This window comes from Eucyclogobius newberryi, unplaced genomic scaffold, assembly GCF_026437365.1.
Source record: "Eucyclogobius newberryi isolate DKJ021-1_F unplaced genomic scaffold, fEucNew1.0.hap1 SCAF_4, whole genome shotgun sequence".
NCBI lineage: Eukaryota > Metazoa > Chordata > Actinopteri > Gobiiformes > Gobiidae > Eucyclogobius > Eucyclogobius newberryi.
In genome coordinates, this window is record NW_027316056.1 from 23942003 (window position 1) to 23969192 (window position 27190).

The 27190-nt window shown below is 42.9% G+C and overlaps 2 protein-coding genes across 8 annotated transcripts in view; both read left to right on the forward strand.

Annotated features, from left to right (window-relative positions):
• Positions 1-27190, forward strand: part of LOC140378220 (retinal cone rhodopsin-sensitive cGMP 3',5'-cyclic phosphodiesterase subunit gamma-like) — a 40505-nt gene that overhangs the window by 4616 nt on the left and 8699 nt on the right. The gene's annotated exons all lie outside the window — the stretch shown is intronic.
• Positions 1857-27124, forward strand: rbfox2 (RNA binding fox-1 homolog 2). Of its 7 annotated transcripts, none has more exons than XR_011930126.1 (13): positions 1857-2168; positions 7002-7052; positions 15005-15205; positions 16132-16293; positions 17076-17129; positions 17247-17339; positions 20585-20672; positions 21640-21696; positions 21790-21937; positions 22373-22418; positions 22747-22783; positions 24262-24356; positions 24433-24505. XR_011930126.1 is itself a non-coding variant. In XM_072463341.1 (13 exons), the coding sequence occupies exons 1-13, from the start codon at positions 1917-1919 to the stop codon at positions 24628-24630; spliced, it is 1356 nt and encodes a 451-aa protein (XP_072319442.1). In that variant the 5' UTR covers positions 1857-1916; the 3' UTR covers positions 24631-27124. The 7 variants fall into 7 exon arrangements, 6 of the variants coding, with proteins under 6 accessions (XP_072319442.1, XP_072319441.1, XP_072319443.1 ...); XM_072463341.1 differs by lacking the exon at positions 22373-22418 and adding an exon at positions 24586-27124; XM_072463340.1 differs by lacking the exon at positions 22747-22783 and adding an exon at positions 24586-27124 and having other exon boundaries at positions 21643-21696.

Here is a 27190-nt window from a genome sequence, read left to right on the forward strand (position 1 = left end):
TAAAACAAACACTATTGGTCCATGTGGTGAGTCTTAACTGCAAGTAGGCTATGGGTGTGGATCTCGACCTTTTTCAGTTGCGACCCCCTTAACTGTTGGTGTTTATGACCCCCAAACACAAATGGACTACCTGCAAAGTGATGAAGTAGCCTCATTTCTATTTATTTTTTTCAGGGCTCAGACCAGGGTTGTCCAAACTTTTTCCACTGAGCTCTGAACTCTGAAACGCATACAGAGCCAAGGGCCAAAATGTAGCATTAGATGTAGTTTTAGCCTCCACATATTTATTGAGGCTTTGAACATTAATATTAGGTCTGTATGAAGTTTATAATAGGAGATTACATTAAAAGTACTACTTTTGGTTGTTTAGCAGGAAACTTTAAGGCCAACAAAAATGTGTCTAAGGGCTACATTTGGCCCTCGGGCCATAGTTTGGACATCCCTGGTCTAGCAAACGGGAATCTACTTTTACCTCTGCATTTGAAGGGTGTCGAGCCTTATTTAAGACTGTTACATTTTCAGTATTCCCCTCATCATCTTGGGAACCCTGATAGAACCACTGGGCTATGGTGTGATTTAAAAACGTAGTAAATTAATGGCCTATAATCTACCTGGCTGGAAGTATTCTAATGTCGCCAACTCATTTAAGTAGCCAACCTCCCTTTTAGTCTTTGGCCACTGGGTGTCATCCAAGCAATAAGAACAGGCTCCAGCAGGAACACCGGGAGCCCCATTCCGCATTCACATCTGGCCTGAGTTATGGCGCTGCTTGTTTAATAAGCCACTTATTTTATCTGACAAAGCAGAGTTTGCCCAGTTTGGACTCGCGGTCAAGTCGAGTCTAGTCGACCTCCGCAGAGCCCAGAGGAAATGCGGCTGTAATGTTGGGAATTCTGCGACAAAATGTCAGTTTATAAGCTTTTGGGGGATCACGCACTCCGGGAACATGAGCCCTGCAGCCTCTGTAGTCCGTGTCCATGCGGCCTCTGTAGGACACGCACACACCTCCCTCCCATCAAACGTATGGAGGCGCCACTGCGGCACACTGCGTTTGTTTGCAGGCTGCGTGCGGCTGCGTGCGGCGGCTCCGCGTTCAAAGGCAGAGCGGAAGATGGGAGGAGGGGAACGACTACACCAAGAGGGGAGGAGGAGGCACTGAGGACAATTTCCTTTTCTCAAACACGCTACGAGAACACCGGGAAAACGCAGAGGAAAAACATAATAGACGTAGGCGCGAGGGAACGGCAGCTTCGAGCGAGAACCGCGTCCTTTCCTTTAACGCAAAGTAGCGGACGAACATGGGGCCAAACGCCAGCTCCTGACGAGGATCTGTAGTGAACCTTCTGTGGCACAAGTCTGGCTCACACAGAGGAAAAGGGAAGACATGTTGAGGGGCTTTTCATCTTAAGGCTGCGGTAGGATGTTCATGTTGTGCTTTTATAAAAACGCCCCTTAAGGAGAAAAGCATATGGAAATAAGGCTGTAGAGTTCGCTCCAGAGCCAATGGTTAGATCGGCGTTTGAATAATTGGTTTGTTATGAGCTGGAATAGCGTAGGCCTCTGAGGCAACCCGCAGTAAATAAACACGGTCAGCAAACGCGTCTGTAGCTTCACATTGACATTAGATCGTGTAGATGGTGTTTGGAGCTTGTGTCTGACTGAACCGCACACCTTTTATTACACTGCTACTGCTTTATTCACTCGTGTTTTTGCGACGCGAATCGCGTTTAAGGAAGTCAGTTATTCCTCGGTTTGGGCTAAATAACATTTGAACTCTTTGTGGCTGATACAAAGGCCCAGCTGAAGACCGCGTCTCCAGGAGTGTTTCCGAACAGTTCATCCCGGGCAGTGGCTCTTGAGCGCGGCTGCGTTGTGTTGTGTTCCGTGTAGATAGAAACCACACAAACGATTTCTAAATGTTAATGTCGACCGACGTTGCCTCCATCATGCTGCCTGTGTCCCGGGCTCTCTTGGACCGCGAGAGAGAGTTGGACCCCATGGCGGGTGTGCACCCCAACACCGGGGGTCCTCCAGCGGCTGTGCGGGGCATGAAGCGAGGAGACCCGGAGCCTGACGGACAGACGGCGGCTGCTCTGCTCGACACGTCCGGAGCCGAGTGCAAACGCCCCCGGATGGACGGCACTGGAGGGCTCGGGGATGTTGGCCAGGTGAGCGAGCATGGTGGCACAATGTGGCACAATGTGTGGCACATGTTTCCTCCGTCCACTATAACACGAATACTGCCTTGTTTATGTGTGTGTAAAGTGACAGTCCATGTAGCCTACATCAACAGTTTGAAACGGGCTAATGATGCTATAGAAATGTTTTGGTCCTTTCTATACCTGCTCTGCAAACTTAAGCTGGAAGAGGGACATGCTGATTGTGGTCTACTGTCATGTCCTGTTCCTCCTGAAGTGTGACACAACATCCGTGGAGCTTTATCCTGCATACAACTGTAAAACTGACCTCCATCTGCACTGCAGGCCAATGTTGAGGTCTAGATTGTTTTTAAATGTAAATTATACCCAATAGTTAGATATCTGCAAGGGAATAACCCCAATAGATGGCATTTGGTAAAAACAAAGATTTGTTCTCAGTTTGTAGCAAGTCATCAATCTCCAACCCACTCAAGAGGATTATATTGATTTGCTGGGCTGTTTTAATTAACACTATTGCATTTGTTTTTACTCTGCTTGCTTCAGCAATGCAGTGGTTCATTAAACCTCCACCAGACTCTTCTAGGCAGCCTGGACATTATGGTATATTGTGGAGGATGAGAGGCTCCACTGAAGTACTGAAAGCTATTTCTTTGCTGTTGAAAGTGCCCATAATGGAGGTGGAGTGGCCTATTTGCTCCTGTTTGGGAAAACTAAACGAGTGGGGTTTACGTGGCCGTGTTGTTGGTGTGTGCTGACAGGCAGGCTGTGGACCATAATGCACTTTTAAACACATGCACTGGATGAGTGTGTTTGTTTGTCACAGTGAAACGCAGATCAATAGCCTCAGCCTCTAAAATGTATTGAACGTGATCTGGCTGGACAGTCCGGAAATGAGAGTGGGAGAGAGCCCCCCCCCCCTCACTCACTGGTTTTGCTGCAGGAACAGATTTTCCCTATCACTGGCAGTAAAGAGGCTTTGTTTCCAGCTAATGGGATCACATCTCAAACTGGAGGGGGCATTATATCCACACTGATCTGAGATTCTTATCTAATACAGAGGATTTATACAACACACATGATGCCAAAAAACATTAGTAGGAAACCATCAAACAGAACTTCAAATGTTCACAATCAGTTTTAGTAATGTTGTTGCCTGTGTCCAAGATCAAGGTGCAGTACACATATTAGGAAGAACTGAAAAAAATCAGCTTCATAAAGGGATCGTCCTTCAATCCTCCTGACTTGCAGATTACTTTATATCAAAGGTCTGTATGTCTTTTTTTTGGTCAAAATTTGTATCCATTTTAGAAAATAGCTGCAATAAAGCACACATTTGGTTCTTATAAAGCCAGTTGAAGAATTCAAATAATATAAATGTTTCCAGAGACCAAACCTTCTGTATGACAGGGAAGCTGCCGTGTAAAATGGGGAGAAAGATTTATGGTAAATGGTCGAGGTTAGGACCAACCACACATGTGCAACACCTTAAACCACTACACCACTGAACACCAAACCCTCCTCTGATTATTTCCTCATTATCTCTGAAATGGGCTTTTTGCTGACACAACAGAAAGAACAGGTCTCTGAACTGAACGTGTGTCAATACAGTGGGGTGTGGCAGTAGCGCAGAGTAATCCATTTGAAGCACTCGGTTCAATAATGGGATCTTTCCCACTTGGCCATTGACACTGCTGTTTTTCTCATTAGTGCCTGGGCTGTGATGTCATCGCAGTGCGGGGGTAGAATGTCTCTGTCGAGGCATATCAGCAAAGTTTAGGCAGAGCAGTAAAGCATGTAGAAATGAGCACTGCAGTGGGGCTGTGTATGACTGAAGGCTCTGCTAACGCACACAAACTAAGGAAGGCATCCAACAGTGAAAGAAGTGCTCCTTCAAATCAGCTTTTCAGCCTATGCCCTATACTCCTGCCACGGACTGCAGATAGAGCTTAAATACTTTGCTGTCCCACAAAGAGGTTGTGGTAAATTATCCGTTTATCTCAGTGAATCATGACAAAGCATGATTTGCCATTTTTCAGAGGCCGTCTGCTTCAGTATCTGTCTGGCATGTTGTTGAGCGGCTCGTGTTTTGTTGTCACTCTTGGTAAGAACCGGGGCACTCTCTAACCTAATAAGGTCTTGCCTGGGGTGACAGTGCGAGGACAAATGACTGGATGGGGACATTAATGTAGGTGGATCACCACTCTGTATTTTCATCTCAGCTGTGCTGAAATAGAATGAAAACGTCAGCAAGAAAAATTTAGTCCTGCTGTATGCGGAGAATATTTATGTCGTTTTTGTGATAAATGGCTTTCATTGCTCTGTTGACTGAATTATGTTCAGCAGACTGGACTCGGGGCGCGTGGTTCTGCTTTGAAGCATGCTTAATGTGCTGCTATTCTCCAGATCAATTTCACTTAAGTTGTTTGTCTCTCAGGCAGTAGATTGTGTGTTCTATAGTGCACATTAGAATATTAATTATTTAAAATTGTGTTTTTACTAGTTATCATTGAGCTTAGGTTTCATAGTATATGTATGCATAATGACGGATCATGATACTGTACTGCTCAGGCTTATTCTAATGACTGCACTGCATATTTTTGTCTATTAAGTCTCATAAGAAGAATGATCAATGATATTCTGTAGGCATGTTGCCTTGACTCAAAGTGTGCAGCATGTGTAGGTTTACTGAGGGATGGAGAGGGGAAAGAAAGGCGAGCGGTCGCCCGTCTGTTCTGAGGCTTAACACGTAAGTGGTCTGTGGATGAAATGGCTTCACGTCCTCCTGAGTGTGGAGGAGACGCTTCCTGCAGTTTGGACTGTCAGAGCAGCAAATGTTCTTCCTAATCAGATGATCAGATGAAAGGCTGTCCCAAGGCATGATAGGAATAGACGTGAGTCTTGTGACCAAATTAGACACAACTCATAGACTCCAAACAATCTAATTTAAGCACTACCTGCAGTTTTTGTAGAGCACAAACAGGATCACTGCCACACACAAAGTGGCTTCTTATTGGAGCTGAACAATGGAACAGTTGCACCTATCATGACATGACTCATTTATCTTCTTTGTCATATCTGAAAGTATTTTTCAAGTCTTTAAAACAGCTTGGCGGTTTATTCAATAACACTCCCCAGCAGATAATCAACAATGTAAATGCTTGTTTGCAGCCATACATCTTTTGATTGCATTTACCCCCCTCCTGCGCATCTGCCCCCCTCCTCCTCCACCATCTGTTGACTTCAAGTCATTTTGTTAATTTCTCCTGATTTCTCACCCTCTCTTTTGCATTTCTTCCTATCTTATTTTAACCAACCCCCACTTTACAAAACCCTAACTAGCTCCAACAACAATCCCATGTGCTTCGTTTGTCACCGCTCACAAAGAGAAATGTAAAAGTATACGTCATAATTAGGTAATCTGTACGAGAAGCCGACTGTTTTGGTTCTTAGTGGTGCTGTTGAACTGCAGTGAGCGGGCTGTTACACACTCCTCATTCCTGCAGTTCCTTAAGGAAATTAAACACATGACTCTGCTCATGCATGAGTCATTGTGTTCAGTGCCATTGCTTCTCTTTCTGTACAGACATTTTAGTGTTACATTTCCATCTTAACATCACACAAGTCTCTGCACTCCAGATGTTGTCGTCCTGTACCTCCCTTTTTCCACATGGCCCCATTAATTTCCCGTCGGGTTCCTTTTTGTCTTTTTAAATTTATTTTTCTCCTTTGCTTTTGAAAGCATAGCTCCATTCTTTAAGTGAAGTACATTTAGTTTGGCCTAGCTGTAAAATCAGGTTTATACTTTATTCATGTTATTCAACCCTCTAAGAGGCGATTCATTATTTAGTGCTTCTACCTCTCAAAGCTAGCTCACTAAGTACATTTTTGGCTCAGAGATACACTTGCACAAACGGCATTTTTTTTCAATCAAGATGGCACTCCGTTTACCTATGATCAACTGCTCACATTTTGGGACCTTGTGCTTAGTTTTTGTAGTGAAACTGCCCCATGGGGTTCCCAGTGAGATGGCTACAGTATTAATCATGCGAAGTCAAGCTGTGAAGTGCACAGAGCAAAGTGTTCCCCCCGGGGACAGAGCAGACGTAGGACATTGGTTCCAGATGAAAGGAATATGGAAAGGGGGGGCTTAGAGAAGGGGGTGGAGCCCAGTTGTTTTCTAATCTAGTGATATGAAGCCAGGGCCAGGCAAATATGTTTGCCTCATATCAAAGCGCGTTTTAATTGCTGTGAAAAGCTCTTTTTGTGTGTGAATACGGTACGTTAGTATAAAGCTGAAGCGCAGGGTTATACGAAGTGGTTAAGTCAGCTGGAAATTAATTTGAAGGATGTTTTTATTTTATTTCTGGTAACAAAATGAAAAATGTTCATCCTGTTCGGTGTTTTCTTAATTGCTCACCAGATGTTTGCTCTATTGGTCTTAGCTTCACAGAGCAGTGAAAGGAGTGCGTGGAGATTTCATCAAGGCTCATGATGCCATTTCATACGAATAGACTTCATGCGCTTTGACATCCCCCTGACCCATTTGTGATTTAAGAGTGCCGGTGACACCCGCGATTCCTCCGCATCTTTTCATCTCCTGCTCTCATGAGCTCACCCACTCGCTCCCGCAATCACGTCTTTATCGGCTTATAAAGGAGCTGCTGGCTGGAATACTCTGACTTGTAAGATAACGAGAGTCAGAGTTAATTTGATTAGGACTACAAAAGTGTTAAGTCAAATCCAGTGAGCCAAAAGGTCTCAATAAGGCAAAGAATGAGGCACATTTGTCGGTCTTAAAACTGTAAATGGCACTTGGCTTAAAATTTGCATTTTCTTTTACAGAACAATGACCCTTTGACCCTTGGTTACCATGGATATCCTACTCACAGTCAGGTAAGGACATTGTTTTTGTCACGCGTCATGTTTGCTGTTTTTAAATTAATTTTGTTCTGAGAGACACTTATACTTGATACACTATTGCTTCAATGGCTCAATGGAGCCCTAGAAACCACGAGATGGAGGTGTAGAATAAATATTTCTCATCTACGTTGAATAAATGCCTCTCCTACAAAATGTTCCACTAACATTTTTAATCTTTCCATTTTAATCCCTACAATCTGTTTTCCTCAGTTTGTATTAGGTTGATTGTGCTAATAGGCTGCTCTTTTGTGTGGGTAATCCTTAGATCATCCTCCGTTCATCCACTCATCCTCTCTGCTCTACCCATAATCCCTTCTTTCGCGACTCCATGTCAGTGATGCCCAACCACCCCTGGCTGTTTATCAGCACACAATCGTATACCCCCACCCTTCCTTTATAATGTTTTCTTGCGCACTTATTGCTTTGAGCTAATTAGCCACTGTTCCTTTCACTGCGAGGAGGACCGTGCTCTCAACCACTTCCTTCCAGTGATAATGATGCTGGAGTAACCATAAAGGCTGCACATCTTTATGTAAAAATGTAAGTCAAGGTCTGCCGCATCGCACCATTTGAGAGAGAAGAGGGGGGGCACAACATGGGAAGACAATACTGGGCAGTGGAGACTCTCATAGCACAGAGGCGCTAAACTGTCAACAACCGTGTGAGAATGATGTGATCAAAGGAAAAGCCCAGAGAGCAGCATGGAGCGGATGTGTGAACACGGTACAGACACTTCAAACTGAGAAACGCTAATAAGTAGCTATCTGTCAAATCTTCGCCAAGTGGTTTCTTAATGTTTGCTAATGGTTTTATGAAAGGCTGGAGAGGAAATGGTTTTGAGGTAGTTTTAATTGGTGGCCGCTGCGAGTGGGAAGTACCGGTGACAGCATTACTGGCTCAATAAAAAAATAATTATATTGATGCTGATGTTTAAAATGTATGTTCAGTATTAAGCAAGAAAACAAACAGATTGAGATTTTCTGAAGTGTGCTTTCAATAAGGCTTTAACGAGGCTAGTTTAACGACTTAATTCTCCAGTGTGAAGCTCTAATCTTTATATCAACATTTTTTCTCCTTCTGGCTGAAGTTTTTTCAAAAAATTGCTTTTCAACACATTTGCATTCAGTAATTACCTCTGAGTTTCTATTCATGTAATTGCATATATTACAAGTCATTTCTCCCCATTGCTGAGCAGAATGCAAATTGCGCTGCCACAAGCCAAATAGATTTGTGGGACGTTGTATATGAATGATAACACTGGAACATGGTGAGGGTGCTGGACCCGATGTTTGACATGAATAAAGAAAAATCCTTTGGACACATTTTGTTCTGCAGACTACGTTGGTGCCCCCATTAGGCTGTTGTGAGCGAAGGCATATTAAGCTGGTACATGTTGTGGATTGTGTTTTCATGTTGTGGATTGTGTTTTCTTTTTGCAAATGGGTTGATCATTTGTTCTGAAATAATCACATTGATTACCTAATACATATTTTCTTAAATAAGCAGCGTGTTTATGTAACACAGTAAATGGTGACTTTTCACACTGTCTCCCAGTGGCGTGAAGCCCCAGTTAACTCACCTAGATGAAGAAGGCGCTCTAGGATGTAGAGAGAGGGACTGCGACACGAGCGAGGCCGAGGGGAGGGGACAGTCTGCAGGTGTGACAGAGCAGTGGGAGGAGTGGAGCCTCAGCTCAGAGATGAGCAAGCAGCAAGCGCACAGCCGCACCGTAGCAGCGCAGGAGCAGCCAGAGCTATTGAGTGGGAGACACCGTAAAGGGAGCGAGTGACAGGGGCCGGAGGAGGAGGAGGGTAGACCAAGTGAGTGAGCAAGCGAGTGAGCGGGGGCAGAGAGAGGGAGATTTTGAATCTGGGAGACAGACAGAAGAGAGCGGAGCTGGTGAGGTGACACAGCTCGACGGGAGAGCGCGAGAGAGAGAGGAGGAGAGTGGAGAGCCCACACTTTGAGTTGTTGCACAGAATACGATGATGGGACTGTACTATCCTTCCGTGTTGTCGGTGAGTGTCAGCGCTCCTCTTTCATATTGTCCATTGTGTGTATCTGTGTGCGTCACAACTCTCACTGTAAATGAAGCGGCATCAGAGTGCCCAGCGCTGTCACTGAAATGTTAATTAACTACTAACAGATGAGGACTCTACTTGACCCCTTTAGTGGAGTAGTCCACTCAGGGCATTTTTGACTACTGTTATTTGCGATACACATCAAGAGAAACTCGTGTAGCAATCAGAGATGACGAGGTGATACAGAGAATATTAGCCACTGCATTTTGGACATGTTATTTTAGCATATGCCCTTAATTACTAGTCCAGAAAGAGCTATGCCATATATTATGTATGCTCAAAGAATCTATGTGAACATACAGTGCAGCGTGTTTTTCTGGATGTAGCAGGTTGGTGTGTGCAGTCTCTGCCTGCTTTAAACTCGTTTGAAGTAAAAGTGGAAGCCCAGGCAGAGAGCGGGAGGAGAGGGGCAAGTCAAAAGTCTTTATTGGCCCAGCAGCTGTGTCCGTACATTGCTGAAAGCCTGGGAGCGATAGAGACAGGTGTCCGTAGAACAGTTGTCCGTCTTTTTTGTTTTTGTTTTTTTCTTCTTAGTCCTTATCACTTCCTGCCTTCTGCCTCTCCTCTTTTCAGCTCACACCTCCTCACTGTAATTTCTGTGTCACACGTTTCACAAACACACACTGCTTGAGAGCACAGTGGGCTCCAAACTTAGTGCATGAAGTGTCATGTTTGTGTCATTAGATTTCATTCGGAGTGAGTCAGGCTCTTTCTGTTGCACCTTGGATTCCTGCTCTTTACGGTTTGACCTCTTTTCTCCCTCCTCACACTCTCCCTGGGGCCTTGACAGCTGTTATCTCAATGTTTTCCTTTAAGAGCCCCTGGCGGGAGGGGGTTGGGTCAGGGAATACGGAATGGGCGCAGGAGATTGGAAATTGATTTTAAAGGTGATGGGACAGCCTCCGTCAGGGAAGCCGAGGAAACCCAAATTGTGTGTGGATGAAAGTGAAAAAAGCAGAGATCAACACAGTTTAGCTTTATGCGTTCAGGAAATATCGTAAGTCAGCTGCAGAGAGCTGCTTCAGTGTGACGCAATTTCACATCGTACAGCTGACTGTGCACTTGCATATGTGCACGGAGGAGGCTACTGCTTCTTCATTATCCTAACAGCGCCACTCTGCTTTCGCTGCCTTTACTTCTTCTGTTCTGAGTTGGATATGGTACAAAAGTCTACAAAATATTTTCTCAAGCCCCACCTAAGCATGTGCCCCGAGGCAAGGGAGAGCCGCCTACCTGCTGCGAAACTTTACACACCGGCACACTTTCATAACTATCCAGGCAGTGAGGAGCAGCCCCCCCCCTCACACTGCTCCTCCCTGCTTCTGCCTTACAGTCTGTCCTCCCCCTCTGATCATGTTATTGATTTGTTGCAGGGTTAGCAATAATGGTTGTTAGATGATCCCAATGAGCCGTGTTGCCGTGGCAACATGCATGAGTCATTCATTTGTGCAGATTGTTGGACAGTTTGAGGGAAACATTGATGGGAGAGCCTTGTAGCGTTAGCACCTTGCTAGTGCTGCTCCGAAGCGTGGTTATGAAATGGAGCAAACCCCCTCCTGCTGAGATATTTAAAAGCTTTTGTATGCATAATTAGTCTGACAGCAGCATCATATACCAGCTTTGTGTACATTTGCAAGCCACAATGGACATACAAATAATGAAGTGGAGAGCCAAAGAACTAGACTAACTTGATTCATGATTGTGGCTAAAAGGTGCGCTGAATGTTGGGTAAACACATGGTTCTGTATCTGTGTGCTCAGCTGCACATCTGTTTGCATACATCTTTTAATGAACGATTATGTGGACAAGTCATCTCATCGAGCGTTTGTTGAGAGTTTGCCATGAGTTCTTTTTTTTTGTTTTACTGTGAAGCTGAGTAGGAACTTTAATACAGTCAGTTGATGGATAGCAGGGGTGACAGTGATGTGGCGTGTGCTGCTGGCCTGTACATGCATGCACGCCTCTTGTAAACAGGCAGCAGGAAAAGGAGTCACCGGGGGTAGCATGCACGGAAAGGGGGGTGGCAGGGGTCATATGTGATTGAAGCACTACACGGAGTGCAGATGTGGGCGGAGTGGGTTTAAGAAGCACTTGTGTTACTCTATATGGAGACGGAGCCGTACGTGGGAGGGAGGAGCCTGAGATGCACTACCATACTGTTGCCATGAAGCCCATAAGATGATTGGCATTCATGGGGGCGGGACATATGCAAGGGTCCCGTCTGGATTTTATGAAGCGTAAAGAAGCAGAGCGGAGAGTGGGAGGAAAAGGAAAAGGGAGAGGGTGCAGAAAGAGGAAAGACGGGAGAAGAGCCGCATGAGGGGGAGGAGGATGGTGAGGCAGGGCTTGATGTAGGACGGAATAATTTAACAAGAGGGTGTCTCCTGCCTCATCACTATGCCACACACGCTGCAAATGCTTCTCCAGCTGTTTATTGCTTGGATAACACAATACACGGGCACCAAAACCCCCCAAAATAAAACTACCTACCCCAGTTTATAATGTTTGTAGAGTAAAAATATGTGCGACAAACACATTGTCCATCATAAACTTTGCTGAATGAGGCTATATTCTAATAGCTCCGGGCCAAAGTAACATCCTGAAATGTCATTATTCATGTGAAATGACCCAGTGGTGCCCTAGTTAGCTCTTAGCCACGCGCCTCTTCTCCTCCTTGTCTCCTGTAACCCATAGTGAGACTGCCGCAGACAAGCACATTTTATAACATGCCTCCTCAGACGCACTTGCTGCTGTTAAGTGACCCAAAAGTAAGCTTGCTACAGCTACCACTCTGACTCACTGGCTTTTGCCTAGCCAACACATAGCCTACACTTGCACAAGAATAATTATCGCCTTAACACCAGGAGTATGTGTGCTCAAATGTACACACAAGATGAGAACACATTGGCAAGCCAAATGTACACAAACCTAAGTGCTGACACAAATGTACAGTTTGTCTACAGGGCTTCTCCTTTCAATTGTCCGAGACCCTCCTCCTGCTACATCCTTGTGCATCCCTCTTTTCATCTCCGCCATTTATTACTACATGCTTTTATCTCCATCAAATCGTAAAGGCTACTAGCAGTCAGGAAACTAGACTGTGAAAGCCAGCACGGAAGGCAAACATACACTATTTTTGTAACTACAAGAGCAGTGATCGCATTTTAGGTTGAGAGCTGCCCGTCGACGGATCTGCACTGAAAAGGCCAATCGGCGAACACAAATAAAAGGTTGTTTTTGGCCTGCGTTCCTGCTTCTATTTCAGGCTGGCAATAAAACGGCAACAGCCGGGGTTGTCCATTCTCCTGCTATTCTCTAGTCTGTTCCTCAGTGTAAACAACAACTGACAGACATGATTTAATCTGCTGTGCACATGGACAAAATGTACATCATGACTTTTGAAGACTACCCAACAGATTATTAAGGACTGCTTTGTCTGAGTTGGATGAGAAGTTATAAAGTCCACTGAGCTGTCCACCGAGTTGTCTCAAAATATTCACCGTCTTAATGAACCGTGAATATTTTGATGCATTGAGAACATTTTATTCATGTCCAAATGCTTGATGCTGTAATTGTATAATGTATTGAGGCTGTACAGTCACCAGAAAGCCTCTTCTCACTTTGGATGTAGCCAGGGCCTCTGTCTTTTTAATAACATTGTGCTTTTCTCATTTCCCAAGTTGCCCCAGCCGAGAGATCAGTTTTCTCTTTCAAGACAGACACTCTATTGCTGTTTGTCATCTGGGTTAGAGATTACCTCCACCCACTATCCATTTCACCTCCACAGCAGAGAAAGTGGGGACCTATTTTGTTCATGCCATTTTTAAAGGAAAGTTCACATGTATAGGTTACAGCTCCACCCTTCTATTAGCAGCACATCAGACATGGAAAATGGAAACACTGGAAACTGCTTGCATGCAACGGTTGAGTGTTTATTCCTACAGCACAATCTTGTTTGGTGGCCTACGGGTGAGATTGAAAGTGGTTCTTGCAGTCGCAGGGCGGCTCATAACACAAAGTTCATCAAGTCTGTAGTCGGTAATCACAGTGCTGGTGATGAGTCCACCCAAGATGGAGAATGCAGTGCCTTTTGAGGACGAGGTGCATTAGGAGTGTTTTCCCTGGCAGTAGAGCAGCGTGAGATTCGGCCACGGACGACAGTGAAGAGGGGACTCTGTGTGGTGCCGGGCAACACCGACTCAAAATGCTCTACCCTGTTGGATATCACGACCAAGCAAACTAACCAACCCAAGCAAACTGAAATCCACAAGAGCCCCGGCAAAGTCTTTCTTTAGGTATATTAGATACGCGTAGGAGGGTTTGTGTTATAGGCCAGCATACGTTTTTTTCTAATATAAAAGTAAGTGTTGCATAATCCTTTTTTGTTTTGTGGCATTTAGCCCTGAGGTATGACCAAATTGTAGATATTGATTATTGGTTTTGATAACATTGTCTTTTAAGTCAGATTGTTATTGTTTAATTGATATCACAAGACTGATTAAACTACAGAGCTAACTCTAAATCCTGGGAAGTCTTGCTTCAGCATAGGGAAATGTAAACTCTCCATTTGGTTTGCTGCTGGATACTTGTTTTCAGATTACGTTTGTAATGTATGTATTGTAATATAGACCGCTCAGGACAAAGTTTCCCTTGTGTTATCTGTATATGCTACTGTGTCATAATATGAACGTGATACATGTCAGCTGCACGCCTCTTGCTGTTGGAATGAGGGAAGGGGCAGGTTTCAGTGTCACAGGTGTGACGTTGAGAAAGGTCAAAAGCTGGTGGGACAGATGGCACATTCGCGTATACTTCGGAGCTCTCCTTCCATACTTTTAGCACTCCCAAAGGGACAGAGATCCATTGTGAACTCAGATGGGCATCGCTGCGATCTGTCACTCACACACGCGTAACGCCAGTGCAGCTCAGCAGATGTCTATTAAGCCTGAGTCTTTAGAGGTTACTGCATTCAGGTGGAAAAAGACAATAAGTATTACTTTCTCTAATGAAACATTAGTCCTGAGTGACTAGTGCCGACACATCATTAAGTCTTTCTCCATTATTACTACAAACGATTATATGGAAAGTGATAATGATTGTAAGTCATAATTAGAAGAGGGAATGTGGCTGTTTGCAGAATGCCTCAGTATTAATTAGTCCTTCCTCCACACCAGTTATAAAAAGATGCGACACAGCACTGGTCAGATTATCTCTTATTTATGGCCATGTGTTTTGCACCAGTCAGCACCTTCATCGTCCATCCCCTTTTCCTCTCCATCCCTGCTGTCTCCTGCTGCTCTCTATTACCATTTAGGGTAGCCATCCCCTGCGAGGAATGTACGCGTGTGTGCCTTTGCTTGAGTCGTGCTTCACCATGTGTTTGTGGGAGCTCAAATTGTATTGTTTCTCCTACGCTCCATTTATAAATCATTTCTGGGGGTTATAATGATGCTGGAATACGTATAGTTTGCAGTCTTAGTAACAGTTGGTCCTTGCGAGCATTTAGCTGTGTGGGCGTTTGTGTGTCAAAGGTGGTTTGTGTGCAGAGGCGTCGGTGAGCGTACGTGGGTGTCAGAGACTTAACTGTTATAGAAAACATAGTACATGGACGCTGCTGACCCTCAATAATTGATATTGTTGCAGTAAATATTTAATGGTTGGGGGTTGGGCCTGTCGATAAAATCACATTGACATACACATGTACACTGCAGTGAGGAAATCCTATATCAATCGTTGTATGTCTTTCAACTCTTGGGAAAATGGTCCCAGAACAGTCAGGATATGCGCGTTGTAACAGATATGTTGGACTTAAATGACTTAGCTTCTCTTGTTTTTCTCCATCAGGGCTCTCAGGATAGTGCTGGTGGTCAGGAGGGACTAGTGCCTCCTCCCTTTTCTGCATTCCCTCCGCCCCCGCCTCCACCCCCCCAGAACGGCCTGACGCTGGATTACGGGGGCAGCCTGTACGCGGCAGGGGCAGTGCAGGGTCCTGTGGAGGCCGGCGGAGTGGCCAACAGCGCCAACGCCAACAACCTCGGTGCCCAAGTGAGTACCAGCCGCTTCTTCTGTGCAGCACAGCTCACAGCAAGGCCGCGCCGCAGTCTCCTGAACTGTGAAAGCACACAAATCATCCAGTAAATAAAGACACATGGAGGCACTGGTCTCAAGATACTTCTATCACACAAATGGAATAAAATGGTCAGAAAGGAAATGGCTGTGTGTTGAGAAGCAGAAAATACTCTCCAAATTATAAGAATGGCATTTTCCTTGTGGAGTGGATTGAACGTATTTTGTTAATCAAAACAGATCTCAACAAAGGGGATAATGCTTGTGCTGGAATGTTATTTTCATTACGTTAACACAGATTTTGACATTTTCAGAAATGATTTTGTAATGACTGAGCCGATGAAAGAAAAACAGATTTGTCCTTTTGACTTCTGCCCAAACTACAATGCTGTGATTGGTCAGCCACATTGTGGCCAGGCTCAGACTGAACAGCGCGAGCCTGAGCAGATGAGTTCTCAAGAGTTTCTGAAACAAAATTATTGTGAGAATTCATCTGGCTGGCCAGGTTACATTTGCGTAATATTAACCATATAGAGGTAGCTCAGATTAACATTTTAAGATTTTAATCCAATACATTTTTTAATGCCCAAAATCACTAGCAGTTGCCTTGATGGGAAACAATGAATTGGAAAAACAGATTGTTGAGGCGCATCCAGGTCCGGGGTGTAAGATGGGGCATCTAGGGTGCAGTTGTCACTGGAGCAGCTTCAGTAGTGTGCCACTGCTTGAGGGGGGTGGAAGAATGATCAGGATGGCTTAACAAAATTAAACTGCATAATTCGCCTCATTTGCTAGTTTAGGTGACCGCTTGTTCTGACTAAATTCCTGCATACAAATATCGACCGTACGCTTGTGACTTTTGTTTCCCCGTCTCCTTTGCCTTTCTGCTGTCCCCGTCCCAACAGCCAGATGGGTCTTCCCAGATTGACGGTCAGTCAGGGGTCGGCTCAGGCGGTGGAGGAGGGAGCATCGGCGATGATTCGGATGCTAAAGGGGCCCCCAAACGCCTCCACGTCTCTAATATCCCCTTCCGCTTCCGGGACCCCGACCTGCGGCAGATGTTCGGGGTCTGTATGGGCTTCATGCTCTTGTTTTTCTTACGGATTTGACTTTGAAATGTACAAAGTTACAAATGTTTAATTTTTAAGTTTTAAATAATGCAGTGTGATTTTTTTTTTTTTCTTTTTTTTTTTTTTTTAATCATAAAACAAACAACAGACATTCTGAAAATCATGGAAATATTTTTATTCACTTCTAATAGACCAACAGGCGTGAAATATCCTTTACTATTCAACCGTTTTTATTTAAACTTTACACATAATTACATTTTATTTTATTTTGTAATATAGATATAAATCTGGTATTGTCTTTTGATTCTATTGCAACACCTATACTCTTAATTGTAATGATAATTCAAGTATAATGTAGTTAACATAAACGCTTGGTTTATTTGTTCACATTTGCATATATTATTGTGCTTTTTAAATGACAGGTTATTAGCGCTTATTAATAATTACCAATGCCTTATTGTGATGATATTCTAAGCTCAATAATGTATTGCATGTTAGTCTAAATTTAGGAGAACCGTCTCTGCTAAAAACGGGAGCCTGGCATTCTCCGGTAGTAAGGTGTGAGGATTTGGTGTAATGCGGGACTGTTACATAAGCTATGTTTTTTAAGTGTGGTGCAGAGAAAAGAACAGAGGCAAGCAAGATATGGTGGAAGAAAAGACTAGCAGCGTTGGCTGCGTGCCAGCTGCTCATGCTTGAACAGTGCTGACACCCCGTGGCAAAAGGCACCACACGACTCCTCCTCCTGCAGATTCTCATTTTCCTCTCTTGTTTTTCAGCAATTTGGAAAAATCCTTGATGTTGAGATCATTTTCAACGAGAGGGGATCCAAGGTAGGAGGAAGAAACCACACATCATTAGTGAGAGAATTGAGCACAGCAGAAGCTTCTCAAACCAATCCTTTTCTCTGTTTCCATTTTCTCCTCTCTCCCTCGCACTCACACTCGCAGGGCTTTGGCTTTGTGACGTTTGAGACGAGTGCTGATGCAGAGCGAGCCAGAGAGAAGCTCCACGGCACGCTGGTAGAGGGACGGAAAATTGAGGTAATTCCACAACCCTTGGCCCCACTTTTTGTAATAAAACATATTCCTGTGTTTCCCCTCATGTCCGACAATAAAAATGAGTTTATCACGGTGGGTTCGGTGACGAGACGAGTTTTTTTGTTTAGTTTTTTTTTTGTGTGTGTGACCCGGGTGGTTGTAACTGTGCTGATCTCTAACCCACTTTGGCTTCAGTCTGGCATGGTACAACGGTGTCGCACTCGGAGACGTCTCTTACAGATTGGCACTTTCTGTCTACTTTGTGCCAATGTTGTTCCGATGTAATTGTCCTGGGCTTGTCTGTTGCACTTTGATCTCGTAGCGATGTGGTTTGCAAAGCATGCTGGGTAGAGGGGGCTACACAAATGGCATGGCCAGTGGGACCTTGCTGCCGACTCTTGAACTGCTTCTGTCTCAGCATGTAGGACATTTTCAGTTTGTATTGCTCTCTTGCTCCCCCTTCCCCCCCCGATCACCTTCACCGTCATCACTTCTACCATTGCAATGAGTGGCATTTTCGTTAACGGTTGTGTGGACAGCCAGCCTCTTTTCGCTACCTCTAGATGGCGACGGTAAGAGGCTACTGTATGTTGCATGGACAGAGCTTGAGATCGGATGTTGACTTCCTTAAATCTAACGCAGGGTTGTGATTCTCGATGTGACGTTTTAAGAGACCGATGCATGAACGGGAGGCAATTTGTCAGGAGACGTTTTAAGGAATGTGTCTGCCGCGAGAAGGGTGGTGTTTATGAAGGTGCTCTCAAAGTCAAATGGGACACTGATAACTTCACAAATAACGCGACATGGATGACAATGTTCTACACACATGCTTGCATCTATCACTCCCGTTAAAACGACACCAAATCTCATGGAAGTGCATTTTGTTGTGACTTTCATTTTGTCAGCATGAGCTCCAGGATTACTTGCAAATGGCCATTGGAGTAAAAAATACACAATTTGCTTTTGTTTGCCATTTGCCCTGGTCTGCTTTATTCCGTTTGATTTTTATTATTTTTACTTGCTACTGAAGCTCCTTTTGCATGGTATGGAATGTCCTGCACTCTTCTTTCTGTGAGTGGGTGTGCTGGAATCAAAATGCGGAGGGCCAAGAGAGAATGAGGTGAAGAGAATGCACTAGAAACTGTAGCTCTAAAAACCTTTTTCAGTTTGTTTTTTTCCCCCATCCCTCTCCATTATTATCCACGGCCTGTCTGTCTGTCTGTCTGTCTGTCTGTCTGTCCTCTCTGTCCTCTTGTCCCGGTTTGTCTCATGTGCACCTGCATATGTCTGTGATGTCCATCCCTGACCCATATCTCTGCACTAGTTTTATGACCATAGCATAACAATTGTAGGATGGGAATAGGTTTGTTTTAAAGGCAGTTTTATGGCTAATGCGTGTCTGTTTATATCTTTGCCCATACACACATGACTTACTTTAGCTAGTTTTTAATAGCACAGGTAATATTCACAAGATTTAAAGTTGCAGTGACCATTACATTTACGGCTCTTCACCAAAGAGGGGGGTTGCTTATCATACCTCGTTTTTCTCTGTTAAGTTATCTTGTTTTTGTTTTGTTTGGTTCATCATTTCTTTCTCGCATATATTTTCTCTATTACCCTGATGATTTTTGTATGTTGTTGTTGTCAGTCTCCACGGTAACTGCTCGCGTGTCCTCACGCCGTTTTCCGGGGAACGGTAAGTTGTGTACACATGGCATCATCTTTGAATGACCCCTCCCCCACCCCGTCCGTCCAAATGAAATAAAATGCACCCGACACCCAAATGGAGGTCTCCTGCTGGGAGTTTGAGTGATAAAACCTGATTGGCTTATTCTGTGATTTGACTGATTGACTGGGGAGGAGGTGAATGAAATGATTACTAGATTAGCCGTTGACCGCATGGCATTATAAGGCCACGTATATAACTGAATGTACTGCATCTATCTGAAAACTACCACTTCTTATGCATTCATTCTAGTCACCTCTCAAACTTACTACATTTAGCATTTAATTTACAGCTGTATATCCTGCATGGTTTACTCTTTCTCGTCATCTGTATGACGTCATGTAGTACTGTCATTTCTGTCATGTCTCAAACAATAGTTGCATTTGTGCACTTAGTGGGAAAGCATGTTGAGCATGAGAGCTGTGATAGCTTGACTGGTAAGAAGAGTGTAGTCGTCTAGTTAGGATTACAGCATATCTTTTAAAAGACAATGTTGGTCTTAATATTAAAACTCTTCCAAAAGCATTTATTCTACGAAATCCCAGCTGTATGAAATGTCACAAACAAATCGCGCATAGTGCTTTAAGACTGATTGACCTTTTCTGAATGGTGTGTTGGTGTTTTGAGGTTTGCTGTCTGACACTGAAACTGAAATGCCTGACTTTGTTTTACAACCATGGATTAAGTTAATATGGTTTGTTTTTCACTTTTTGAGGAATGATTATCGCATCCCCACCTCCATCTTACTCTTACTTTCCTCATATATTAATTTCTGTCTAGATTGTTGCTCTTGTGAAGTTAAATCCAAAGTAGTCAGATGTAACTGGAGGAGTGTCGCATCCTGTTGAAAAAGTGACACATTTGGATGGATTGTTCACTGTTCGTCTCTCTTCTCTCCCATCATGTGTGTGTTTCCGTGTTCTTCATGTGGACTGGCTCCTCTTGCATCCTTGTCTCTTCTGTTGTTTTCTCCTGCCCTTCTTCCTCTGACTTCGTATGATGTATAGTGTTCTTGACCGGGAAGGCTGCCTATCTTTTTGATTGATCTCTTGCTGCATCTGATGCTTGCTGATTGGCTACTTGCTCACTTCTGGTGATGTGATGCGCTCTTGATTGGCTGTGTGTAATTTGTGAATGAACTCTTTAATTGATTTTTTTTGCATCGTTGAATTGATGATTCTGCTGCTTAGTTCACCTTTTCCCTCCTTTTTTGCAGGTAGCAATAAAGTGGTCTTGGATATCGTTTTTGAATGCAATTTGTTTTTTGTTTTTTATGTGTGCTATTGGTTGCATTGTTAGTGTGCAAACTGCCTGACTACTCACCGGGATTCTTCTCTTTATTGAAAAGAAGCATGCATCAATTACCATTGCTGTTCATCAAAAGAATTAACATTTGTTAATAATATGTAATGTTGACACGTGCTAGTTGAAAATTACTGTACAATTTATTTCTATGTACTCCAATTTGCCTCATTGTTACGGACACAACGGCAAATAAACTGTCACGTTCTTTGACACCTAGGTCAATAATGCCACCGCCAGAGTGATGACCAACAAGAAGATGACAGCGCCATATGCAAATGGTGAAGGTCTTGCAGCTCTTCCATATGGTAAAACCATTTGTTCAATTAACACCGTTTGTTCAATTAGGGTAACACCATGTGGAGATAGTTTTTAAAAAAAAAAATTACATTTGTGGAATTGGATATTTTAGCAGTTATTATGATTTATTTGGTCTGGACAGTGTATTTAACATACATATGTACATTCTCTAAGCATGCCAGATTGTCCCACATTCCCTCAGTCTCTCATACACCAGTGTACTTCCACTCTGAAGTCAATGCGGGTGAAGTGGCCTAAGGACACAATGGCAGTGTGTGCTACAGCCACAGCCGCCTCACTGCGTGCTGTATTCAGTGTCTTCCATCCCAGGCCCTGCTTAGCTTCAGAGATCTGATGAGATTGGGCATTGAAACCCCATGAGGCCACATGGTTTGACACATGAAGCGTAACACTTAACATCGACTTACATATTTGTTTAAACTGTGCAATGGGACACTTTTTATTTTGTATATTTGCGTCAGTCACTACTTCATCCTATACATTTACCCTTCACAATTTTAGTATTTGGTTCATTTCACTTTTTCAAAATTAGCCAGGCAATGTATATATACTGTACATAGTCATGTCACTAGTCCAGTAATTTCCACTCTGAAAACAGATTTGTTGTTTGTCCCTCTATATAGGCAGTCCCATATAGCATTGTCAAAGTACCTGTGGTATTTATAGATATTTGTATTGAATACATTTACCCCGGGCTTCTGTTTCTAAGATTTTTTCCCATGTGCAATCTTCAAATTTACAATTGAGACTTACAAGTGCTGTTTTCAAGCCATGTGCACATATCATACTTTTATTATTACTTTGAAGCTTTGCTGAGGTATGAGGGTAGGATCTTTTCATTCTCAAATGTAAACGGTTTATTTGATTTTGCCTTTATTACATTACTGCTCAACATTTTTTTCACCATATCATCCCACAATTCCTTTATTAACAAAAGTAAATGTCTCACTTTAGCAGGGTGGAAGTTGAGCCCGATGGTCGGAGCCATGTACAGTCCTGAACTCTACACAGGTTAGACGCCTCACACTTAACTTATTCTGACAGTCTGTATAGCACGGTGACCTTAAATCACTCTGAAAATCATTTCTGCTCTTTTGCCTACAGTCCCAGGCTTCCCGTACCCAGCAGCAGCAGCCGCTGCCGCTGCCACCACTGCTGCAACCTTTCGAGGGGCACTGCGAGGTCGTGCCCGGCCCGTGTACAGTGCAGTCAGAGCAGCTGTGCCTCAGCCTGCCATCCCAACCTACCCGGGGTAAACACTTCAGACACTAACAATGTATATATACATACAGTTATAGACTAAAATGCATGTGGGCTTATATGGTGCATTAAGTGCCTTCATGTCATGAATTGGTGTTTTTAATTGCAGTTTTTGACATTAATTGATCAATAAGAATACCATTTCCTTGTCATTTTTAATTGTATGGTATCGTTAAGCCACTACTTAAATTAAGAGGTATCTAGTTAAAAGTCCAAATGCTAGTATATACAAAGAGGTGGTATTTTGCATGTTGCACGGTGTGTAATCTCACCTTTTTTCCCTCTCTTCTTTCACAATCTGACACCATTGACACCTGTCCGATCATCGCTTGTGTTTGCTGTGCACATGTTGGTGCATCACAACATTTGGTCATTCCCCCACCATTTCTCTGGACTTTACTCTTTTCCCATATTTCATCGCTCTCAGTGTGATGGCTTATCAGGATGGGTTTTACGGGGCAGCTGACCTCTATGTAAGTATGAGCCTCTCGATTCCAGTCTCTTCCCCCTTTTTTTTCTCCTCCCTGTCTCTTGAGTTTTAAGTGTGTGATGGCACAGGGAAAACCCACTGTATTGTCGCAATGAATGGTATAAATTGTTGTTTTTACTGATACTTGCATGAAATTCCATAAATGTAAAGTGACATTTGGAGTTTTCCCATTCATGAGTCGACTCTTGGGTTTTCCCCTGTGCGTTTTTGTGGGTTTGTACCAATGTGATTATCTGTGTGTGTGTGTGTAATGGTGTGCGTGTGTGTGGGGGTGACCAGGTTGACAATAGCTTTTTCTGTTCTCTCTGTAGACTAGTGTTTCAGGACATTAGTGGCAGATTGCCCCAGGTAGGGTTTACACACTATGTGAGAGCCAGTGTGCATCCTACTCGTCTCCAATGACTGCGTGCTGCTAGACATTATTGACCATCTGAGATCGAAATGCCTTCTGTCTTCTTTTACTAACTCACTGGATTCTGACATGGGTGGAGTTGCGGAAGGGGTAGAAAACATGTAAAAAAATATTTACTGGAAAGGTGATTGTCAGGGCACTTATTATATATATTTTTTTAATTTACTCTTAATTCAGCGGATCAGTGGTTCTCAACCTTTTTCAGTCACCAACTGCTGGCTTTTTTAAACTTTGAGGATAGACCTATTTACTAGGGTCAACAATGATTAATCTACTTTACCCACTGCGTTTGAAGGATGTCGAGCCTTGTTTAGATGATTGTATAACATTTTCCCTCATCTGGGGGAACCTCTGAAATTATTTTGCAACCCAGAGGTTGAGAACCACTCTTTTAGATGACTTTTTTTAAATCATAATGAAATACACATGTTTTTCAATTGCAAATACAGCGTACAAGACGGTAAGGATGGAAATAAACTTAAATCTGATACAGAGGAGAGAATATAGGACAAGAACAGTCCTCCATACAGGATTTATTTCAAACCCCTTCCAGGAATCTCCCTGATCTGTTTCACCTGTGGCATGCTAACTGAATCAGTGTGGGCATGCAGACATACTTACAAGGCTGATTCCTCCCAAGTCTCCCCATCTTTACTCTCGTCTTTATTCTTTACTTTAGCTTCCATTGAGTTTCTATTTTCTTCCTTTCTCCAAGTCCAGCCTCTTCCCCATAGCAGCAAAGTGTGGTCCTGAATGTGGGGACTTGGTCATGACTTATCCTGTAGGCTAGAATGCAGTGGTGTGTTTTGTTTATGTAGACATGTTTGCCTAATACACTGTGTGTTTCTGGTCTGGGAAAGCATGCCGTGTCCGTGATTAGTCGCTGGCCTGCGACTGTGAGTGAGAGTGTATGTGAGTGTGTATGTGCGTGTGCTCTCCTAATCTGATTGGCTGTCTTCTTACACCTGTACTTGTAAATTGTCTGTCCATCAGCTGTTCATGAAACAAAAAAAGGATGCGATCATCCTCACCCCCCCTTCCCCTTTCTTTAACTGTTGTTTTTGATGGGGGAACTGCGGTGGGCACAGTTATGGGGGTGAAGACTCTCTCCCTTCATGGCTAAGGCATTAAAGGCACAAAAGAGGGTTATTTTGGAGCATTAAAGATTGTGTTAGTTCTGGAGGGAAAGAGCACAAGAGCCTGACCTACATCCTTGTGAATGCTATTCTGCACCAGTTTAGACAAATATGCTGACTGTCTGCTTGTTTAATATTTCACTCTTCCTGCAGTTTCCCCACATTGTAACTATGTAGATACACTGAGCCTGTGAACCTGCTCTAGTTGTTGAATGAGGATTAATGGTCTTCTCTTGTGCCCATTCATTTTTCATGCTTTCGTCTCGACCTCATCACAGGGCGGATATGCAGCGTATCGCTACGCCCAGCCAGCTGCAGTGGCGGCAACTCCAGCTGCTGCAGCTGCCGCAGCCGCCGCCGCCTACAGTGACAGGTAACTTCATGTTTGTCAGCTCAGATGATGGCTCCTTATTAAACATTTACTAATTTACTTACTTTATTCGCCACAGTTACGGACGTGTTTATACAGCAGACCCCTATCATGCTGCACTAGCCCCTGCAGCCTATGGTGTTGGAGCGATGGTAAGAAATCTACCTCGCGGTCAGGAAACTTATATCTTAAGCTATTTGTCTAAATAGTGTTTATGGTTTTGTGAACACAGGCGACGCTCTACAGAGGAGGATACAGCAGATTTGCCCCTTATTAAAAGACAGTTACCATGAGCTCTTCTTCCATAAAATGAAAGAGCTCCCTCTATTGTTGTGGAGGTGAACTGCACCTAGTTTTTGACGCAAAGTTGGCCATGGCTATAATTTTGACCCCACCCCTACTTTTTCATATATATATATATATATATATATATATATATATATATATATATATATATATATATATATATATATATATATATATATATATATATATATATATATATATATATATATATATATATATATATATATATATATATATATATATATATATATATATATATATATATATACTACTAAAAAAATAGAGGAATGCTGTACAAACTGACCTGGCCTTTTGCATTATAAAGAAGAAAAAGACCTGATGTTGCACGGCTGTATTATAGTCCCCCTTCTCCTTGGCACTCTGCAGCACAAATCATGGGATGGAGCCCAAATGTTCTTCCAAAGGCTGTTTGACAAAAGTGACTTTCAAGCAGCTTTTAATTATTTATGAAAGAGCTGGGATCTGTGTGGCCTGCACACATTCAACATTTAAGGAAATGCATCCACACAACATGGGCGTGATTGGAAGCAGCAGGTTAAGAGTGTTACACTTGAGACCAGAATGAGGGCTTTTCCTAATTCCATCTCTCTCACTGGGGGACACAAACCTGAGGCCTGCTGTCTGTCCTGGTCCAAGGAGGAAGTCCGAGAACCATGCTGTGATGGTTATTACACTACACAAATTGTGGAATGGCTAGAGGTGTTTCTTACCTCATGTTTTCTTAGTATGTGGGAAAGGTAAACCTTTAACTTTAATGTGTCATATGCAAAGAAATTAGTGTAGAGAAAAGTTACCAAATTATGATTATTATTAATAATTATTATTAACATTATTAAAGCGTTATTTAGTTTGACTTGCATTGCAGCCACTGCTGTTATTAGGCGTATAGTGAACCATGGGGTTTGAACCAGAGAATGGAGATAGGAGAACCCCCTGTTACACTTATGATCCCGCACACATGCACAGAGATAACTACATGTATAAAACACTACAAAAATGATGTACTACGCTGTAAAAAGTCTTCTTTTGATAACAAAAAAATACCTATCCCTAATCTATAGTCATCAAATGCAGCAGTATTTGTTTTTCTTTTTAATGTAGGGATTTATTATTTGGATTTTCCCCTCATGCTCCACTTTTTATAGAGCAAGTCCAACATTAAAGAAGTCTTCCTTGAATTAGTTAGCTGCATTATAGTTGCTGCCCAGACAGCAAACACTGAGCAAGAGACATGCTGTCAGTGGATATAAAATATTACATGCGAAACATCTTACTGTTGTGCATTTCTATAATGTTCTATGCTGTTGTATTCTATATTTACAAATGTGGCTTTTGATTTCTGTTTGGTTCCAAAGATTTGTTAGACAGCACATACTTTCGTATAATTATCCTTTGTTAATGTATGTCATAATCTATGGTAATTCTACAAGTAATTTTATTTACTGTTCTTCTATCTTTTAAATGTCCTTTTTAAATAACCCGTTTGTTATATACTGGAGTGCACACATGGACGATCCAAAGGTTTGCATGCAACACTAATAATCCCCTTTTGATTGAAGATGGGATATTAGTATTACAATTTAACTGAAAAAAAAGAATGGATTTGTCTGTTTGACAAATACCTCAAGCATTTGGATGGAAAAGGCATGTAGCACTTAGGTTAAAACTTAATGTTTTTGTGAAAGGATCCATCCATTTCAAACACTGCTGTGACTCTGGATTAGATTAGTTTTCCAGATCTTATCACAATCACACATTACAGGATATAAAGTGTCATATAAGGAAATCCAAATGTAAAATTGGAATGTTTTTTAAGAATTTTATGGCTGTATTTGTATTTTTGATTTCTTTGTGAGAAATCTACAGGACATGTTTTGTGCTGCTGTTTTGATTTTTGTTGTGAACTAGACATTTCTTTGAAACCATCTTCATTTTGAATGTGTTTTTGGACACAACAGTTAAAAAAGAAAACAGCCAAAGATGCTACTAGTCCCACAAAACACACAGAGCGACCTTTAGATCCACTGAAGGCATGGATTAACCAGCATGAGCGATATTGTCAAGTAAACTAGTTTTGCATGATTCTGTGTCTTTCATATTTGACTTCAAGCAGCAGAGCCCAAGTCCTCTTTACCATGATCCCCTTGAACTCTATAGGCAGCTGGTGTTGGCACTTGGCTGACGAAGATGAGCACAGTGCCGCTTGGCAAAAAGACCCTATGACAAACTAATGGCTGAAAGTGTGGTGGCTTCATTTACCTGTCAAGGTTTTCTTGCCACTGTATTATAGAAAACCGTGTGGCCATCTCCATAGTTGCAATGGTTTCGCGATGACTGGTCCTCCTCCTCTGTCATGTAAAACCCACTTTTGACTGCCATTTTGTTTTGTTTTTTGTTATTGAATGTCCATATAAATTGTTTTATATAAAAATGTTCTGTTGTGATCATGGCTTCATCTTGTCTTTACTTTGTCCATTCTTCAGATTGGGTGCAATTTTACCTTAGATCAC

Bases quoted from the DNA above. Each gene is read 5' to 3' on its own strand.
- rbfox2 (XM_072463339.1), top strand. From the start codon at position 1,917: ATGTTAATGTCGACCGACGTTGCCTCCATCATGCTGCCTGTGTCCCGG. The intron at 17,340-20,584 runs GTAATTCCACAA...TTTGACACCTAG, and splicing joins TAGAGGGACGGAAAATTGAG to GTCAATAATGCCACCGCCAG. The intron at 24,357-24,432 runs GTAACTTCATGT...TATTCGCCACAG, and splicing joins GCCGCCGCCTACAGTGACAG to TTACGGACGTGTTTATACAG.